Source organism: Ranitomeya variabilis, chromosome 1 (genome assembly GCF_051348905.1).
Source record: "Ranitomeya variabilis isolate aRanVar5 chromosome 1, aRanVar5.hap1, whole genome shotgun sequence".
NCBI lineage: Eukaryota > Metazoa > Chordata > Amphibia > Anura > Dendrobatidae > Ranitomeya > Ranitomeya variabilis.
This window is the reverse complement of record NC_135232.1, coordinates 23,785,029-23,806,247: the sequence shown is the minus strand read 5'-3', so window position 1 is coordinate 23,806,247 and position 21,219 is coordinate 23,785,029. Positions and strand designations below refer to the sequence as shown.

Genomic DNA, 21,219 nt, shown 5'->3' with positions numbered 1-21,219 from the left:
TGATGATGGCGGCCTGTTCTGGGGGTCACAGTCCAGCAGATGTGATGATGGTGGCCTGTTCTGTTCTGAGTGTCACAGTCCAGTAGATGTGATGATGGGGGCCTGTTCTGGGGGTCACAGTCCAGTGGATGTGATGATGGCAGCCTGTTCTGGGGGTCACAGTCCAGTAGATGTGATGATGGCGGCCTGTTCTGGGGGCAGCAGATGTGATGACGGCGGCCTGTTCTGGGGGTCACAGTCCAGCAGATGTGATGATGGTGGCCTGTTCTGTTCTGAGGGTCACAGTCCAGTAGATGTGATGATGGCGGCCTGTTCTGGGGGTCACAGTCCAGTAGATGTGATGATGGCGGCCTGTTCTGGGGGTCACAGTCCAGTAGATGTGATGATGGCGGCCTGTTCTGGGGGTCACAGTCCAGCCGATGTGATGATGGCGGCCTGTTCTGGGGGCAGCAGATGTGATGATGGCGGCCTGTTCTGGAGGGTCACAATCCAGCAGATGTGATGATGGTGGCCTGCTCTGGGGGTCACAGTCCAGCAGATGTGAAGATGGCGGCCTGTTCTGGGGGCAGCAGATGTTATGATGGCGGCCTGTTCTGGGGGCAGCAGATGTGATGATGGCGGCCTGTGCTGGAGGGTCACAGTCCAGCCGATGTGATGATGGCGGCCTGTTCTGGGGGGTCACAGTCCAGCAGATGTGATGATGGCAGCCTGTTCTGGGGGGTCACAGTCCAGCAGATGTGATGATGGCGGCCTGTTCTGGGGGTCACAGTCCAGCAGATGTGATGATGGCAGCCTGTTCCGGGGGTCACAGTCCATCAGATGTGATGATGGCAGCCTGTTCTGGGGGTCACAGTCCAGCAGATGTGATGATGGCAGCCTGTTCTGGGGGTCACAGTCCAGCAGATGTGATGATGGGGGCCTGTTCTGGGGGGTCACTGACTGTTTTTGTCTCTTTTTCCTGCAGACTTTTGTCTGTTCTTCTGCAGCAGTCGACGCTGAGTGAGATCAACCATCAGGACAACGAGGTGCGTGGCGGCTCACGGGGCCTTTACTAGAGGCTTGTAGACTGAGCACAATCTATGGAGATTTAGGACTTTTCCAAATCAACACCCTGAATTTTTACCTCGATCATTGTCACAAAATGATCGACCACATATGATTGAAGCCTTTATCCTGCACTGTGTCTTGTAGATTTCTGCATCATGCCACCAATGTACAGAGTGGGAAGAGCGAGCGTTAGCAGTGATTGTCAGCAGTGGTTGTCAGGGCTGACACCGACCTCCCAGCACAACAGTCACTGAGATGCTTCACCCCTTAGATGCTACAGTCAAAAATATCGGCTGCACCTAAATGGTTTGTCAGAGGGGGGTCTCGGTGCCACCTATCAGCGCCTGTGCAGTCCGATCCCAGGGTGCTGATGACTTTCCATGGCAGATGGGTAGAGATAATGGCATCTTCGGATTTTATTGGGGCAGCGACTTCTGAAAAAGTGTTGGCAAGTGTAACTATTTGTTTATCTTAGCCCTAAGCACAACTCTATCCCTAACCCTAGTCCTAGCCTTAATCTTAGTCCTATCCCTAACCCTAGGCCTAGCCTTAACTTTAGTCCTATCTCTAACCCTAGTCCTAGCCTTAACCTTAGTCCTATCTCTAACCCTAGTCCTAGCCTTAAACTTAGTCCTATCCCTAACACTAGTCCAAGCCTTAACCTTAGTCCTATCCCTAACCCTAGTCTTAACCTTAGTCCTATTCATAACCCTAGTCCTAGCCTTAACCTTTGTCCTCTCCCTAACCCTAGTCATAGCCTAAACCTTAGTCCTATCCCTAACCCTAGTCCTAGCCTTAACCTTAGTCCTATCCGTAACCCTAGTCCTAGCCTTAACCTTAGTCCTATCCCTAACTCTAGTCCTAGTCCTAACCCTAGTCTTTGACTTAACCCTAATCCTATCCCTAAACCTATTCATAATTCTCACGCTAGTCCCAAACCTCACAACCGTCCAAGCCCTCACCCCAATCTGAATCTTAGCCCTAGCTTGAACCTTAGTCCCAGCCATAACACTAGTCTTCTACCTAACCCTATTCCTAATCTTAACCCTAGTCCAAATGCTAACCTTAGTCTTAACCCAACACTTCTTAACCCATACTGATCGCTGCCTATGCAGAGTGTAGCAGCTGATGACAAACTCCTTTCCACTGCTGCGCTCTGCATAGAAATCTGTGGCACCAAATGTATCATTTATAGAAAGATATCAAAGCCCCCCATCCCCCCGACTACATTAATTATCTACTTTGTTGGCGGCTCCAAGAATGATCGCCAGCAGATTTTGGAGCATGGAGTTACGATCCCTACATCTCATGTTACACCACTGGTACCAGGGAAATCCATTACCAAATATACTGGACCACAATTCTAGACAACCAAAGCTATTAAAGGGGTTGTCCTGGACTGACATCTTGTCATATAATGGCCGCTCCCAGAGCAGTTTTTCGGTGGGAGCGCCACGTGTCACCTAACTAACCACTGTCCATATATGATGTAATAGATGCAGAACTGACTGTGATAGTAAACCGTTCTCCTTGAAGTAATCGGAATATTCTCGGTTTGTCTCCTGTGTGTATGACAGGGGATGACATCGCTACACTGGGCGGCATTTCACAATCGGCCACAACACGTGCAGAACTTGCTGCAGAAAGGAGCCGATCCTACTCTGGTGGACAAAGACTTCAAAACGGCTCTTCACTGGGCGGTCCAGGTACAAGTGGGGGTCCATCGACCTGCAGAAGGTGCAACACTGCACACCAAAGCATTGCACCTGCAAACTCATGTCTGCCAGAACAAGCACCCGCGTGCGTGACCACTACATGGTGTAGATGGGGCTCCATAGAAAAAGACAAAATTGCACCTCCTTATGGTGGCTGGTTGACCCCAGAGATAGTGCACACACCAGTCCCTGCACTTCACAGGGCGGCCGCCCATTACGGAGTTGTCCTTGTGAGCCCCAGTGCTACGCTCCCATATATAGCGCCATTTATATTGTGTATCCTCCGTATCTGCTCAGATCTGATGCCGACATCCGCACACTCTCTGACTTCTGTGATTTCAGAGCGGAAACAGAGTGCTGTGCTCCATAGTCCTGGACCACCAGCAGGGCCAGTCCACCATCAATTACGATGATGAGAACGGGAAGACCTGCATGCACATCGCCGCCGCCGCCGGGTACGGTGATATCATCTGCGAGCTGGCCAAAGTCCCAGAATGCAATCTGCAGGCCCTGGATGTGGATGACCGGTAATAATGAACGCCCCGTGCGTAAATAGGGAGATCCTGTTATATCTTCTGTGCCATCAGAATTTCTACAGTCGGCACATGACCAGAGCTGTAGGTGGAGGGGGCTGGCTGAATGCGCATTTTAATACACAAGCTAGACACCAATGTATACACACAGAAGGGGGCTGCACCAAAGCAGAGAGTGCACCCCACCCTGTATTTTGCACTCCCCAGTGCAAAATCTTCTTATATAGCAGAAGGGTTTTTGAGCAGGAAAAATGGCGCCACAATATCCTTCTCATATGTATTTCTCATATTCTGCCGCAGAACCCCGCTGCACTGGGCGGCAGCCGCTGGAAAATCGGATTGTGTGCAGACACTGCTGAAGTTAGGAGTGGATATGAACCCCAGGGACATCAATGAGAATACGCCCCTGACCTACGCCATGTACTGTGGGCACACCACATGCATCAAGATGCTTTCGCAGGAGAATAGGTAACGCCCTCCGAATGCTGACATGTCCATATCCGATACTAATCACGCGTTCGTTAATCTTCATCATTTTGGTGAAAAGACGGGTAAACGAGAAAGACCACGCTGGAAAGTGGTTAGTTTAGGGGTTAGACCTGGAGGGAGCCTAAGTATCCAAAATTGTACCTTCTAAATATTGGCAGAAAATAGGCTAATATGTCCAGCTTTGATGTGTAGACTGGGACAGGATGAGCAGAGCCATTTCATAACCTTGAGGCGGGGGAGTTAACAAAAGATTTATTGTATTGCTGGAGGCCAAAATGAAGCAGGATAGTAACACTGCACAAGGGCCGCATGAGGATAATCTCTCTTCTCTTCATATCAGAGGTAGCAAACAGTGGCCGCTGGGGAGGAGTACCGTAGTCACACGCTCAGCCAGGGAGTGGCTGGTGACATCTGCTGCTGTATAGTCGCTACCATTGATATAAAGAAAATACAACGCCTATCCTCTTCTTACTTTAAGCTGCCTTTAAGATCATTTTAAACATGGATCCCTTCTCATCCAATCAAAACAGGCTTAAGAATATTTCTTCATATTTCTGACCAATCACAAGCAACGTCTCATTGCCTTCTTATTCACCGATTGGCTGGAACACATTTCCTAGCAACGCACCTAGTTAGGCCTGAAGCCCAAACAGTATGGGAATCATAGTAAAATGACTGATAACACTAATAATATATATGAGGAGGGAGGATGGGTCATGGCACCGAGGTGGCAACACAGCACTAGGGTCATATCACCTGTATCTAATGTGAGAGGCTTATAAACACGGGCTAGGCCCCATGGAGCTGAAACTGTTCCTGCTGAGATATATATATATATATATATATATATATATATATATATATATATATATATATATATATATATATACTAGATGGCAGCCCGATTCTAAAGAATCGGGAGTCTAGAATCCATATATACTTTATTTATTCAAATGTAAGAATAATTTGGTGGGCGGGGACCCTCTGCCTCCGCTTTGGTGGGCGGGGCCCCTTATCCTCCGATTTGGTGGGCGGGGACCCTCGGCCTCCGATTTGGTGGGCGGGGCCCCTCGGCCTCCGATTTGATGGGCGGGGCCCCTCGGCCTCCGATTTGGTGGGCGTGGCCCCTCGGCCTCCGATTTGGTTGGCGGGGCCCCTCGGCCTCCGATTTGGTAGGCAGGGACCCTCGGCCTCCGATTTGGTGGGCGGGGACCCTCGGCCTCCGATTTGGTGGGCGGGGACCCTCGGCCTCCGATTTGGTGGGCGGGGCCGGGCCCCTCGGCCTCCGCTTTGGTGGGCGGGGCCCCTCGGCCTCCGATTTGGTTGGTGGGGCCGCTCGGCCTCCGATTTGGTGGGCGGGGACCCTCGGCCTCCGATTTGGTGGGCGGGGACCCTCGGCCTCCGATTTGGTGGGCGGGGCCCCTCGGCCTCCGATTTGGTGGGCGGGGACCCTCGGCCTCCGATTTGGTGGGTGGGGACCCTCGGCCTCCGATTTGGTGGGCGGGGCCCCTCGGCCTCCGATGTGGTGGGCGGGGCCCCTCGGCCTCCGCTTTGGTGGGCGGGGCCGGGCCCCTCGGCCTCCGCTTTGGTGGGCGGGGCCCCTCGGCCTCCGATTTGGTGGGCGGGGTCCCTTGGCCTCCGATTTGGTGTGCGGGGACCCTCGGCCTCCGCTTTGGTGGGCGGGGCCCCTCGGCCTTCGATTTGGTGGGCGGGGCCCCTCGGCCTCCGATTTGGTTGGTGTGGACCCTCGGCCTCCGATTTGGTGGGCGGGGACCCTCGGCCTCCGATTTGGTGGGCGGGGACCCTCGGCCTCCGATTTGGTGGGCGGGGACCCTCGGCCTCCGATTTGGTGGGCGGGGACCCTCGGCCTCCGATGTGGTGGGCGGGGCCCCTCGGCCTCCGATTTGGTGGGCGGGGCCCCTCGGCCTCCGATTTGGTGGGCGGGGACCCTCGGCCTCCGATTTGGTAGGCGGGGCCCCTCGGCCTCCGATTTGGTGGGCGGGGACCCTCGGCCTCCAATTTGGTGGGCGGGGACCCTCGGCCTCCAATTTGGTGGGCGGGGACCCTCGGCCTTCGATTTGGTGGGCGGGGCCCCTCGGCCTCCGATGTGGTGGGCGGGGCCGGGCCCCTCGGCCTCCGCTTTGGTGGGCGGGGCCCCTCGGCCTCCGATTTGGTTGGTGGGGCCCCTCGGCCTCCGATTTGGTGGGCGGGGACCCTCGGCCTCCGATTTGGTGGGCGGGGACCCTCGGCCTCCGATTTGGTGGGCGGGGACCCTCGGCCTCCGATTTGGTGGGCGGGGCCCCTCGGCCTCCGATTTGGTGGGCGGGGCCGGGCCCCTCGGCCTCCACTTTGGTGGGCGGGGCCCCTCGGCCTCCGATTTGGTTGGCGGGGCCCCTCGGCCTCCGATTTGGTGGGTGGGGACCCTCGGCCTCCGATTTGGTGGGCGGGGACCCTCGGCCTCCGATTTGGTGGGCGGGGACCCTCGGCCTCCGATTTGGTGGGCGGGGACCCTCGGCCTCCGATTTGGTGGGTGGGGACCCTCGGCCTCCGATTTGGTGGGCGGGGCCCCTCGGCCTCCGATTTGGTGGGCGGGGCCCCTCGGCCTCCGCTTTGGTGGGCGGGGCCGGGCCCCTCGGCCTCCGCTCTGGTGGGCGGGGCCCCTCGGCCTCTGATTTGGTGGGCGGGGTCCCTCGGCCTCCGATTTGGTGTGCGGGGACCCTCGGCCTCCGCTTTGGTGGGCGGGGCCCCTCGGCCTTCGATTTGGTGGGCGGGGCCCCTCGGCCTCCGATTTGGTTGGTATGGACCCTCGGCCTCCGATTTGGTGGGCGGGGCCCCTCGGCCTCCGATTTGGTGGGTGGGGACCCTCGGCCTCCTATTTGGTGGGTGGGGACCCTCGGCCTCCGATTTGGTGGGCGGGGACCCTCGGCCTCCGATTTGGTGGGCGGGGCCCCTCGGCCTCCGATTTGGTGAGCGGGGCCCCTCGGCCTCCGATTTGGTGAGCGGGGCCCCTCGGCCTCCGATGTGGTAGTCGGGGCCCCTCGGCCTCCGCTTTGGTGGGCGGGGCCGGGCCCCTCGGCCTCCGCTTTGGTGGGCGGGGCCGCTCAGCCTTCGATTTGTTGGGCGGGGCTCCTCGGCCTCCGATTTGGTGGGCGGGGACCCTCGGCCTCCGCTTTGGTGGGCGGGGCCGCTCAGCCTTCGATTTGTTGGGCGGGGCCCCTCGGCCTCCGATTTGGTGGGCGGGGACCCTCGGCCTCCGATTTGGTAGGCGGGGCCCCTCGGCCTCCGATTTGGTGGGCGGGGACCCTCGGCCTCCAATTTGGTGGGCGGGGACCCTCGGCCTCCGATTTGGTGGGCGGGGACCCTCGGCCTCCGATTTGGTGGGCGGGGCCCCTCGGCCTCCGATTTGGTGAGCGGGGCCCCTCGGCCTCCGATTTGGTGAGCGGGGCCCCTCGGCCTCCGATGTGGTAGTCGGGGCCCCTCGGCCTCCGCTTTGGTGGGCGGGGCCGGGCCCCTCGGCCTCCGCTTTGGTGGGCGGGGCCGCTCAGCCTTCGATTTGTTGGGCGGGGCTCCTCGGCCTCCGATTTGGTTGGCGGGGCCCCTCGGCCTCCGATTTGGTTGGCGGGGCCCCTTATCCTCCGATTTGGTGGGCGGGGACTCTCGGCCTCCGATTTGGTGGGCGGGGACCCTCGGCCTCCGATTTGGTGGGCGGGGCCCCTCGGCCTCCGATTTGGTTGGCGGGGCCCCTCGGCCTCCGATTTGGTGGGCGGGGCCCCTCGGCCTCTGATTTGGTGGGCGGGGCCCCTCGGCCTCCGATTTGGTTGGTGGGGCCCCTCGGCCTCCAATTTGGTGGGCGGGGACCCTCGGCCTCCAATTTGGAGGGCGGGGCCCCTCGGCCTCCGATGTGGTGGGCGGGGCTCCTCGGCCTCCGCTTTGGTGGGCGGGGCCAGGCCCCTCGGCCTCCGCTTTGGTGGGCGGGGCCGCTCGGCCTTCGATTTGGTGGGCGGGGCTCCTCGGCCTCCGATTTGGTTGGCGAAGCCCCTCGGCCTCCGATTTGGTGGGCGGGGACCCTCGGCCTCCGATTTGGTGGGCGGGGACCCTCGACCTCCGATTTGGTGGGCGGGGACCCTCTGCCTCCGATTTGGTGGGTGGGGACCCTCGGCCTCCGCTTTGGTTGGCGGGGCTCCACGGCCTCCGATTTGGTGGGCGGGGTCCCTCTGCCTCCGCTTTGGTGGGCGGGGCCGCTCGGCCTTCGATTTGGTGGGCGGGGCTCCTCGGGCTCCGATTTGGTTGGTGGGGCCCCTCGGCCTCCGATTTGGTGGGCGGGGCCCCTTATCCTCCGATTTGGTGGGCGGGGACCCTCGGCCTCCGATTTGGTGGGCGGGGCCCCTCGGCCTCCGATTTGGTGGGCGGGGCCCCTCGGCCTCCGATTTGGTTGGCGGGGCCCCTCGGCCTCCGATTTGGTGGGCAGGGACCCTCGGCCTCCGATTTGGTGGGCGTGGCCCCTCGGCCTCCGATTTGGTTGGTGGGGCCCCTCGGCCTCCGATTTGGTGGGCGGGGACCCTCGGCCTCCGATTTGGTGGGCGGGGACCCTCGGCCTCCGATTTGGTGGGCGGGGCCCCTCGGCCTCCGATGTGGTGGGCGGGGCCCCTCGGCCTCCGCTTTGGTGGGCGGGGCTGGGCCCCTCGGCCTCCGCTTTGGTGGTCGGGGCCACTCGGCCTTCGATTTGGTGGGCGGGGCTCCTCGGCCTCCGATTTGGTTGGCGGGGCCCCTCGGCCTCCGATTTGGTTGGCGGGGCCCCTCGGCCTCCGATTTGGTGGGCGGGGACTCTCGGCCTCCGATTTGGTGGGCGGGGACCCTCAGCCTCCGATTTGGTGGGCGGGGACCCTCGGCCTCTGATTTGGTGGGCGGGGACCCTCGGCCTCCGATTTGGTGGTCGGGGACCCTCGGCCTCCGATTTGGTGGTCGGGGCCCCTCGGCCTCCGCTTTGGTGGGCGGGGCCGGGCCCCTCGGCCTCCGCTTTGGTGGGCGGGGCCGCTCGGCCTTCGATTTGGTGGGCGGGGCTCCTCGGCCTCCGATTTGGTTGGCGGGGCCCGTCGGCCTCCGATTTGGTTGGCGGGGCCCCTCGGCCTCCGATTTGGTGTGTGCTCTGCCTGGGGCCACTGTGCTCTGCCTGGGGCCCCATATGCTGCCTGGGGCCCCTGTGCTCTGCCTGGGGCCCCATATGCTGCCTGGGGCCCCTGTGCTCTGCCTGGGGCCCCTGTGCTCTGCCTGGGGTCCCATGTTCTTCCTGGGGCCACTGTGCTCTGCCTGGGGCCCCATAAGCTGCCTGGGGCCCCTGTGCTCTGCCTGGGACCACTGTGCTCTGCCTGGGGCCCCATATGCTGCCTGGGGCCCCTGTGCTCTGCCTGGGGCCACTGTGCTCTGCCTGGGGCCCCATATGCTGCCTGGGGCCACTGTGCTCTGCCTGGGGCCCCATATGCTGCCTGGGGCCCCTGTGCTCTGCCTGGGGCCCCATATGCTGCCTGGGGCCCCTGTGCTCTGCCTGGGGCCCCTGTGCTCTGCCTGGGGCCCCATGTTCTGCCTGGGGCCCCTGTGCTCTGCCTGGGGCCACTGTGCTCTGCCTGGGGCCCCATATGCTGCCTGGGGCCCCTGTGCTCTGCCTGGGGCCCCATATGCTGTCTGGGGCCCCTGTGCTCTGCCTGGGGCCCCTGTGCTCTGCCTGGGGCCCCATATGCTGCCTGGGGCCCCTGTGCTCTGCCTGGGGCCCCTGTGCTCTGCCTGGGGCCCCATGTTCTGCCTGGGGCCCCTGTGCTCTGCCTTGGGCCACTGTGCTCTGCCTGGGGCCCCATATGCTGCCTGGGGCCCCTGTGCTCTGCCTGGGGCCCCATATGCTGCCTGGGGCCCCTGTGCTCTGCCTGGGGCCACTGTGCTCTGCCTGGGGCCCCATAGGCTGCCTGGGGCCCCTGTGCTCTGCCTGGGACCACTGTGCTCTGCCTGGGGCCCCATATGCTGCCTGGGGCCACTGTGCTCTGCCTGGGGCCCCATATGCTGCCTGGGGCCCCTGTGCTCTGCCTGGGTGTAGGACACTGGTGACGTCACTTATCTCCGGACATTAGCTTCGGACATTATCTCCGGACATTATCTCCGGACATTATCTCCGGACATTAGCTCCGGACATTAGCTCCGGACAAAGCCACGGAAGTTGACACAAATTGCAGGAAGTAGTATTCTAGGCAATTATATACAGGTCCTTCTCAAAAAATTAGCATATAGTGTTAAATTTCATTATTTACCATAATGTAATGATTACAATTAAACTTTCATATATTATAGATTCATTATCCACCAACTGAAATTTGTCAGGTCTTTTATTGTTTTAATACTGATGATTTTGGCATACAACTCCTGATAACCCAAAAAACCTGTCTCAATAAATTAGCATATCAAGAAAAGGTTCTCTAAACGACCTATTACCCTAATCTTCTGAATCAACTAATTAACTCTAAACACATGCAAAAGATACCTGAGGCTTTTAAAAACTCCCTGCCTGGTTCATTACTCAAAACCCCCATCATGGGTAAGACTAGCGACCTGACAGATGTCAAGAAGGCCATCATTGACACCCTCAAGCAAGAGGGTAAGACCCAGAAAGAAATTTCTCAACAAATTGGCTGTTCCCAGAGTGCTGTATCAAGGCACCTCAATGGTAAGTCTGTTGGAAGGAAACAATGTGGCAGAAAACGCTGTACAACGAGAAGAGGTGACCGGACCCTGAGGAAGATTGTGGAGAAGGACCGATTCCAGACCTTGGGGAACCTGAGGAAGCAGTGGACTGAGTCTGGTGTGGAAACATCCAGAGCCACCGTGCACAGGCGTGTGCAGGAAATGGGCTACAGGTGCCGCATTCCCCAGGTAAAGCCACTTTTGAACCATAAACAGCGGCAGGAGCGCCTGACCTGGGCTACAGAGAAGCAGCACTGGACTGTTGCTAAGTGGTCCCAAGTACTTTTTTCTGATGAAAGCAAATTTTGCATGTCATTCGGAAATCAAGGTGCCAGAGTCTGGAGGAAGACTGGGGAGAAGGAAATGCCAAAATGCCTGAAGTCCAGTGTCAAGTACCCACAGTCAGTGGTGTGGGGTGCCATGTCAGCTGCTGGTGTTGGTCCACTGTGTTTCATCAAGGGCAGGGTCAATGCAGCTAGCTATCAGGAGATTTTGGAGCACTTCATGCTTCCCTCGGCTGAAATGCTTTATGGAGATGAAGATTTCATTTTTCAGCACGACCTGGCACCTGCTCACAGTGCCAAAACCACTGGTAAATGGTTTACTGACCATGGTATTACTGTGCTCAATTGGCCTGCCAACTCTCCTGACCTGAACCCCATAGAGAATCTGTGGGATATTGTGAAGAGAAAGTTGAGAGACGCAAGACCCAACACTCTGGATGAGCTTAAGGCCGCTATTGAAGCATCCTGGGCCTCCATAACATCTCAGCAGTGTCACAGGCTGATTGCCTCCATGCCACGCCGCATTGAAGCAGTCATTTCTGCCAAAGGATTCCCGACCAAGTATTGAGTGCATAACTGAACATTATTATTTGATGGTTTTTTTGTTTGTTATTAAAAAACACTTTTATTTGATTGGACGGGTGAAATATGCTAATTTATTGAGACAGGTTTTTTGGGTTATCAGGAGTTGTAGGCCAAAATCATCAGTATTAAAACAATAAAAGACCTGACAAATTTCAGTTGGTGGATAATGAATCTATAATATATGAAAGTTTAATTGTAATCATTACATTATGGTAAATAATGAAATTTAACACTATATGCTAATTTTTTGAAAAGGACCTGTATTAGATATCTGTCCTGCAGATCATTGTGAAAACTAAACCCATTGGCTTAATTGTGAACTGAGACTTTTTTCACCCCGTTTTAGAAATTCGCTGTTTCACTACATGATGTGATAAAATAAATAGTGTCATTCAAAAAGGCAACTCGTCCAGCCACAAACAAGCCCCCATAAAGGGGGATGCAGATGGAAAGATAAAAAAGTTCTGTCTCTTGGAGAAAAAAAGGGGTAAAAATGAATGTGCAAAAACGAAAAGGAGGGAGTGGTTAAAGGGGTTTTTCACCCTTTTTTTTCACATATGACCCGAGTGAGCTATAAATATACAGATAGCACAGACCCACTCACTGCCCTCTGCTCCTCCATCTTGCTGTCTGCGCCCCCACTGGTCTCCTTTATTTTTCTGCCAGCGCATGACCACTGAAGCCAATCATGGTTTATACACAATTATGGGGGTCCAGAAGGCTGAACTACAGTGGGTGCAGGAGTTGCATTTGTACCCGGGCCCCGAAGACTAGATGGCCCAAAAGGTCCATTTGGCTCATATTCGAAGACAATATTAAAAACAATTGATAGTTGGGGGGCCCTGTTGGATATTTTGCATTAGCGGCCATGACCTTAAGGTATCGCCACTGTGCGTTATGCTTGGCCTGGACCCATAGAAGGCTCACAAGCTGTGGCCCACCTCATATATGCTAATAGAGGGCTCACAAGCTGTGGTCCACCTCATCTATGCTAATAGAGGGCTCACAAGCTGTGGCCCACCTCATATATGCTATAGAGGGCTCACAAGCTATGACCACCTCATATATGCTATAGAGGGCTGACAAGATGTGGCCACCTCATCTATGCTAATAGAGGGCTCACAAGCTGTGGTCCACCTCATCTATGCTAATAGAGGGCTCACAAGCTATGACCACCTCATATATGCTATAGAGGGCTGACAAGATGTGGCCACCTCATATATGCTAATAGAGGGCTCACAAGATGTGGCCACCTCATATATGCTAATAGAGGGCTCACAAGATGTGGCCACCTCATATATATGCTAATAGAGGGCTCACAAGATGTGGCCACCTCATATATGCTAAAAGAGGGCTCACAAGATGTGGCCACCTCATATATGCTAATAGAGGGCTCACAAGCTGTGGCCACCTCATATATATGCTAATAGAGGGCTCACAAGATGTGGCCACCTCATATATGCTAATAGAGGGCTCACAAGATGTGGCCACCTCATATATGCTAATAGAGGGCTCACAAGATGTGGCCACCTCATATATGCTAATACAGGGCTCACAAGCTGTGGCCACCTCATATATGCTATAGAGGGCTCACAAGATGTGGCCACCTCATATATGCTAATACAGGGCTCACAAGCTGTGGCCACCTCATATATGCTAATAGAGGGCTCACAAGATGTGGCCACCTCATATATGCTAATAGAGGGCTCACAAGATGTGGCCCACCTCATGTATGCTAATAGAGGGCTCACAAGATGTGGCCCACCTCATGTATGCTACTAGAGGGCTCACAAGATGTGGCCACCTCATATATGCTAATAGAGGGCTCACAAGCTGTGGCCACCTCATATATGCTAATAGAGGGCTCACAAGCTGTGGTCCACCTCATATATGCTAATAAAGGGCTCACAAGCTGTGGCCACCTCATATATGCTAATAAAGGGCTCACAAGCTATGGCCACCTCATATATGCTAATAGAGGGCTCACAAGCTGTGGCCACCTCATATATGCTAATAGAGGGCTCACAAGCTGTGGCCACCTCATATATGCTAATAGAGGGCTCACAAGCTGTGGCCACCTCATATATGCTAATAGAGGGCTCACAAGCTGTGGCCACCTCATATATGCTACTAGAGGGCTCACAAGCTGTGGCCACCTCATATATGCTACTAGAGGGCTCACAAGATGTGGCCACCTCATATATGCTACTAGAGGGCTGACAAGCCATGGCCCACTTCATATATTGCTAATAGGGGACTCACAAGCTTTGACCCACATCATATATGCTAATAGGGCTTGAATGTCTTCATAACATGACATTTATCTTCTTCCTTGCAGTAGACCCGATCCCTTCCAGCCATTCAGTTCGCCGGGCACAAAAGCCATGAGGAAAGAAGGACGTCTCACTGTGCTGAATCAGATATTCTCATGTAAGAAGAAGAGGGTGGACCAGAAAGCTCACCAGAAAGACAAACTCAGGTATAATGGCGAGGAGACCTCGGAAGTCGATGACATCATCACCACGTTTGACTGTATTCTGGACACGAACTGCAAAGATCCCCAAGACGAACGCGTGACCTCCGTCAACTGCAAAAAAAGGACGATGGAGTCTCAGAAGTATCTGTTGCCGGACATCAAGCAGAACTGCAAAGGTCTTCCACCCATTAGAACGCGAAGCCTCCCCCCCATCACTCTTGGAAACACTTTTTTATCCACTCTACAGGCGTCCTCAGATGCCCCGCAGGGTAACCCGTTCCATTTTGCACACAGATCTCAGAAGAGCAAGAGCGAGCACGACTTGTTCGACCACAGAATTAGTGGTCATTTCTTGCAAGACAATCCTTGGAATATAGCTGCAAACCAAATCCTGGCCCATAAAGCATGGACTTCACCGCAAACAGACAAGCTCAAGCATCGTGCGCTACCCAAAAAGTCAAATCATATTGATGATCTGCGCCCTCCTCACCTTCCTCATATGGAAAATGCACATTCAGGTAAAGCGAGTGATGAATGGAAATTAGTCCGGCATTCAGTTTGGGCCTCAGTGACGGCCAAGGCAGTCTTCACTTCTGTGCCAGGCATCTACTTTTCCACTAATTGTTTCATTCCTGGTTTTGGCTACAAATACTGATGTAAAATACTGACCAAATACTGCCAGTGTGACGGCAGCCTAAGCCCCAGAGTCATCCAGGGTGATGGGTCGATGATGCCGGGCTCAGAAGTGAAGACTGGCATCCAAAGAAGACTACTTCTCATTGCCCATAGGTCTCCATACAGAAGCACAGAGTCCATGTGCCTCCATATTACACATCTGTAGGAACTGTTTCCTGTCACATGACACCATATTGGGCAGTTTTTCTCCCCTAAATGCAATTCTTCTTTAAACATGTGAACATACAGCATCCAATCAATATGCTAACACTTTCTTGTCTGTTGGCACAAAAAAAGTGTATTTGGTTTTTTCATACTGTTATAGGGTCATGGAGAACCTGTAGTTGGCTCACAGTGTTATGGGGCATCTGTGGTTGGCTCACACTGTTATGGGGCACCTGTGGTTGGCTCACACTGTTATGGGGCACCTGTGGTTGGCTCACACTGTTATGGGGCATCTGTAATTGGCTCACACTATTATGTGGCATCAGTGGTTGGCTCACACTGTTATGGGGCATCAGTGGTTCACTCGCACTGTTATGGGGCATCAGTGGTTGACTCACAATGTTATGGGCATCAGTGGTTGACTCACAATGTTATGGGGCATCTGTGGTTGACTCACAATGTTATGAAGCATCAATGGTTGGCTCACATTGTTTTGGTGCCTTTGTGCACTTGTATGGGGCATCTGTGATTGGGTCACACTGTAATGGGGCACCTCTGGTTGGCTCGCACTGTTATGGGGCATCTGTAGTTGGCCTGCACTGTTATGGCACATCTGTGGTTGGCTAGCACTGTTATGGCACATCTGTGGTTGGCTAGCACTGTTATGGGACACCTGTGGTTGGTTAGCACTGTTATGGGGCATTTGTGGTTGGCTTGCACTGTTATGGAGCATCTGTGGTTGCCTAGCGCTGTTTTGAGGCACCTGTGGTTGGTTCGCACTGTTATGGGGCACCTGTGGTTGGCTCACACTGTTATGGGGCACCTGTGGTTGACTCGCACTGTTATGGGGCATCTGTGGTTGGCTCTCACTGTTATGGGGCACCTGCGGTTGGTTCGCACTGTTATGGGACATCTGCGGTTGGCTCGCACTGTTATGGGGCACCTGCGGTTGGCTCGCACTGTTATGGGGCACCTGTGGTTGGGTAGCACTGTTATGGGGCACCTGTGGTTGGCTAGCACTGTTATAGGGCACCTGTGGTTGGCTAGCACTGTTATGGAGCACCTGTGGATAGCTCCCACTGTTATGGGGCACCTGCGGTTGGCTCGCACTGTTATGGGGCACCTGTGGTTGGTTAGCACTGTTATGGAGCACCTGTGGTTAGCTCCCACTGTTATGGGGCACCTGCGATTGGCTCACACTGTTATGGGGCACCTGCGGTTGGCTCACACTGTTATGAGGCACCTGCGGTTAGCTTGCACTTTTATGGGGCACCTGTGGTTGGCAAGCACTGTTATGGGGCATCAGTGGTTGGCTCGCACTGTTATGGGGCACCTGTGGTTGGCTCGCACTGTTTTGGGGCATCTGTGGTTGGCTTACACTGTTATGAGGCACCTGTGGTTGGCTCGCACTGTTATGGGGCATCTGTGGTTGGCTTGCACTGTTATGGGGCACCTGTGGCTGCCTTGCACTGTTATGAGGCACCTGTGGTTGGCCTGCACTGTTAAGGGGCATCTGTGGTTGGTTCGCACTGTTTTGAGGCACCTATGGTTGGCTAGCACTGTTACGGGGCATCTGTGGTTGGCTTGCATTGTTTTGAGGCACCTGTGATTGGCTTGCACTGTTATGGGGCATCAGTGGTTGACTCACAATATTATGGAGCACCTATGGTTGGCTCACATTGTTTTGGCTCCTTTGTGCACTTGTATGGGGTGTTATGATCCGGTGACCTTGGAGCCGCATGAAACTTTCTCTGGAGTAGGTGGAAACTATACTGACCGCAGATCCTGAACTAACACCGCAACTAGAAGTAGCCGTGGGGTGTGCCTAACAAACCCTAGATACCTCGACACAGCCGGAGGACAAAATACCCCTATAGATGGAAATAGGAATACTACCTTGCCTCAGAGCAGAACCCCAAAGGATAGGCAGCCCCCACGAATATTGACTGTGAGTGGGAGAAGAAAAGACACATGCAGGCAGAAAACAAGATTTAGCAAAAAAGGCCACTCTAGCTAAATAGGAAAGGATAGGACAGAATACTAGGCGGTCAGTATTAAAACCCTTCAAAAAATATCCACAGCAGATAATACAAAAAATTCCACAATCTAACTAAAGACGTGGAATGAATATCTGCAACCCCAGAGAATCCAACAAGACTGAGAAAATACTGACACAATCTAAGCTGGACAAGAAAACACAAAAGAATAGCACCGAATCATGAAGCACACAGCATGTGTGCCACAGAAAAAAAAAACCAGACACTTATCTTTGCTGATTTGGCAGAAAGGCAGGAGGAACCAGGCAGAGGTCCAACACCTCCAAACAACAATTGACAACTGGCAAGGACTAATGAATCCTGCACACCTAAATACCCCAGTCAGAACTGCAATCAGCAGAAACACCTGACCAGGACTGAAACCCAGGGACAACTGCATTACCACCTACCACCACCGGAGGGAACCCAAAAGCAGAATTCACAACAGTACCCCCCTTGAGGAGGGGTCACCGAACCCTCACCAGCGCCCCCAGGCCGATCAGGACGAGCCAGATGAAAGGCACGGACCAAATCAGCAGCATGGACATCAGAAGCAAAAACCCAAGAATTATCCTCCTGGCCATAACCCTTCCATTTGACAAGGTACTGAAGCCTCCGCCTCAAAAAACGAGAATCCAAAATCTTCTCAACCACATACTCTAACTCCCCATCAATCAACACAGGGACCGGAGGATCAACAGAGGGAACAACGGGCACCACATATTTCCGCAATAAAGATCTATGGAAGACATTATGGATAGCAAAAGAGGCCGGAAGCGCCAATCGAAAAGACACCGGATTAATAATCCCAGAAATCCTATAAGGACCAATAAACCGAGGCTTAAACTTAGGGGAAGAAACCTTCATAGGAACATGACGGGAAGACAACCAAACCAGATCCCCAACCCGAAGCCGGGAACCAACACACCGACGACGGTTAGCAAAGTTGAGCCTCCTCCTGAGACAACACCAAATTGTCCACCACATGAGCCCAAATCTGCTGCAACCTGTCAACCACAGAATCAACACCAGGACAGTCAGAAGGCTCAACCTGCCCAGAAGAAAAACGAGGATGAAAACCAAAATTACAAAAGAAACCAAAGTAGCTGAACTAGCCTGATTATTAAGGGCAAACTCGGCCAATGGCAAAAAAGCCACCCAATCATCCTGATCAGCAGACACAAAGCATCTCAAATAGGTCTCCAAGGTCTGATTAGTTCGCTCGGTCTGGCCATTTGTCTGAGGATGAAATGCAGAAGAAAAAGACAAATCAATGCCCAGCCTAGCACAAAAGGCCCGCCAAAACCTAGAAACAAACTGGGAACCTCTGTCGGACACAATATTCTCCGGAATACCATGCAAACGAACCACATGCTGAAAAAACAACGGAACCAAATCAGAAGAGGAAGGCAATTTAGGCAAAGGCACCAAATGAACCATCTTAGAAAACCGGTCACAAACAACCCAGATAACCGACATCCTCTGGGAAACCGGAAGATCAGAAATAAAATCCATAGAAATATGCGTCCAGGGCCTCTCAGGGACCGACAATGGCAAAAGTAACCCGCTAGCATGGGAACAACAAGGCATGGCCCGCGCACAAGTCCCACAGGACTGCACAAAAGAACGCACATCACGTGACAAGGAAGGCCACCAAAAGGACCTACCAACCAAATCTACCAACCAAATCTCTGGTACCAAAAATACCAGGATGACCAGCCAACACGGAATAGTGAACCTCAGAAATCACTCTACTAGTCCATCTGTCAGGAACAAACAATTTCCCCACAGGACAGCGGTCAGGTCTGTCAGCCTGAAATTCCTGAAGAACCCGCCGTAAATCAGGGGAAATGGCAGAAAGGACCACCCCTTCTTTCAGAATGCCGACCGGTTCAAGGACCTCAGGAGAATCAGGCAAAAAACTCCTAGAAAGGGCATCAGCCTTAATATTCTTAGAACCCGGAAGATACGAAACCACAAAATCAAAACGGGAAAAAAACAAGGACCATCGAGCCTGTCTAGGACTCAGCCGTTTGGCAGACTCGAGGTAAATCAGATTCTTATGATCAGTCAGGACCACAATACGGTGCTTAGCTCCCTCAAGCCAATGTCGCCACTCCTCAAACGCCCACTTCATAGCCAACAACTCCCGATTGCCGACATCATAATTGCGTTCAGCAGGCGAAAACTTGCGGGAGAAGAAGGCACACGGTTTCATCAAGGAACCAACAGAATCCCTCTGAGACAAAACGGCCCCTGCCCCAATCTCAGAGGCGTCAATCTCAACCTGAAACGGAAGGGAAACATCCGGTTGGCGCAACACCGGAGCAGAAGTAAATCGGCGTTTAAGCTCTTGAAAGGCAGAGACAGCCGCAGAGGACCAATTCACCACATCAGCGCCTTTCTTCGTCAAATCGGTCAAGGGTTTAACCACGCTGGAGAAATTAGCAATGAAACGGCGATAAAAATTTGCAAAACCCAAAAATTTCTGAAGGCTCTTCACGGATGTGGGTTGAATCCAATCATAAATGGCCTGAACCTTTAACGGATCCATCTCCATAGATGAGGGAGAAAAAATGAAGCCCAAAAAAGAAACCTTCTGCACCCCAAAAAGGCACTTAGACCCCTTCACAAACAAAGCATTGTCACGAAGGATCTGAAATACCATCCTGACCTGTTCCACATGAGACTCCCAATCATCGGAAAAAATCAAAATATCGTCCAAATATACAATCAAGAATTTATCAATATAAGTCCGGAAGATATCATGCATGAAGGATTGAAAAACCGATGGAGCATTAGTGAGCCCGAATGGCATCACAAGGTATTCAAAATGGCCTTCGGGCGTATTAAACGCAGTTTTCCATTCATCACCCTGTTTAATACGAACAAGATTATATGCCCCCCAAAGGTCAATCTTAGTAAACCAACTAGCCCCCTTAATCCTAGCAAACAAATCAGAAAGCAAAGGTAAAGGGTATTGAAACTTGACAGTGATCTTATTCAAGAGGCGATAATCAATACAAGGTCTCAAGGAGCCATCCTTCTTAGCAACAAAAAAAAATCCCGCTCCCAACGGTGAAGAAGATGGCCGAATATGCCCTTTCTCCAAAGACTCCTTAACATAACTCCGCATGGCGGTATGTTCAGGCACAGACAGGTTGAAAAGTCGGCCCTTAGGAAACTTACTGCCTGGAATCAAGTCAATCGCACAATCACAGTCCCTGTGCTGTGGAAGGGAACTGGACTTGGGCTCATCGAATACATCCTGAAAATCAGACAAAAACTCTGGAATTTCAGAAGAGGAAGAAGAGGAGATTGACATCAAAGGGACATCATTATGAACCCCCTGACAACCCCAACTAGTCACAGACATAGACTTCCAATCCAACACAGGATTATGTACCTGCAACCATGGAAAACCCAGCACGATAACATCATGCAAATTATGCAACACCAGAAATCGACAATCTTCCTGATGGGCTGGCGCCATGTGCATGGTCACCTGTGTCCAAAACTGAGGCTTATTTTTAGCCAAAGGTGTAGCATCAATCCCCCTTAAAGGAATAGGGTTCTGCAAAGGCTGCAAGGGAAAACCACAACGCCTGGCAAACTCAAAATCCATTAAGTTCAAGGCGGCGCCTGAATCCACAAACGCCAAGACAGAAAATGATGACAATGAGCAGATCAAGGACACCGATAACAGAAATTTAGGTTGTACAGTACTGATGGTAAATGAACTAACGATCCTTTTTGTCCGCTTAGGGCAGACTGAAATGACATGAGAAGCGTCGCCACAATAATAACACAACCTATTCTGACGTCTGAATCCTTGTCGTTCCGTTCTAGACAAAATCCTATCACACTGCATTGGCTCAGGAATTGGCTCTGAGGACGACGCCACTGTGCGCACAGTTCTACGCTCCCGCAAGCGCCGATCAATCTGAATGGCCAGAGACATAGAATCACTCAGACCGGAAGGCGTGGGAAACCCCACCATAACATCTTTAACGGATTCAGAAAGACCATTTCTGAAAATTGCCGCCAAAGCATGCATCATCATTCCATTTAGTCAACACAGACCATTTTCTAAATTTCTGACAATACAATTCTGCCGCCTCTTGACCCTGAGACAGGGCCAACAAGGTCTTCTCCGCTTGATCCACAGAATTCGGTTCATCATATAATAATCCTAAAGCCTGAAAAAAGGAGTCTACATTAAGCAAAGCAGGATTCCCAGATTCCAGGGAAAATGCCCAATCCTGTGGATCACCACGCATCAGGGAGATGACGATTTTAACCTGCTGAATGGAATCACCGTAGGATCGAGGTCTCAAAACAAAAAACAGTTTACAATTGTTTTTAAAACTCAAAAATTTGGACCTGTCACCAAAAAACAAATCAGGAGTAGGAATCTTCGGTTCTAAAACAGGAGTCTGAACAATATAATCAGAAATACCCTGTACCCTAGCAGCAAGCTGGTCTACACGA

General features: G+C 53.2%; 1 protein-coding gene across 2 annotated transcripts in view; it reads left to right on the top strand.

The window, feature by feature from the left end:
• ANKRD55 (ankyrin repeat domain 55) overlaps nucleotides 1–21,219 on the top strand; it is a 123,703-nt gene that overhangs the window by 87,929 nt on the left and 14,555 nt on the right. The window contains exons 5-9 of one of the 2 annotated variants that reach the window (XM_077281395.1): nucleotides 965–1,025; nucleotides 2,625–2,753; nucleotides 3,105–3,289; nucleotides 3,596–3,763; nucleotides 13,715–14,370. In XM_077281395.1, the coding sequence (XP_077137510.1) occupies nucleotides 965–1,025; nucleotides 2,625–2,753; nucleotides 3,105–3,289; nucleotides 3,596–3,763; nucleotides 13,715–14,370 (1,199 nt within the window). The remainder of the gene's footprint in view (nucleotides 1–964; nucleotides 1,026–2,624; nucleotides 2,754–3,104; nucleotides 3,290–3,595; nucleotides 3,764–13,714; nucleotides 14,371–21,219) is intronic. The other variant, XM_077281396.1, reaches the window with a different exon arrangement.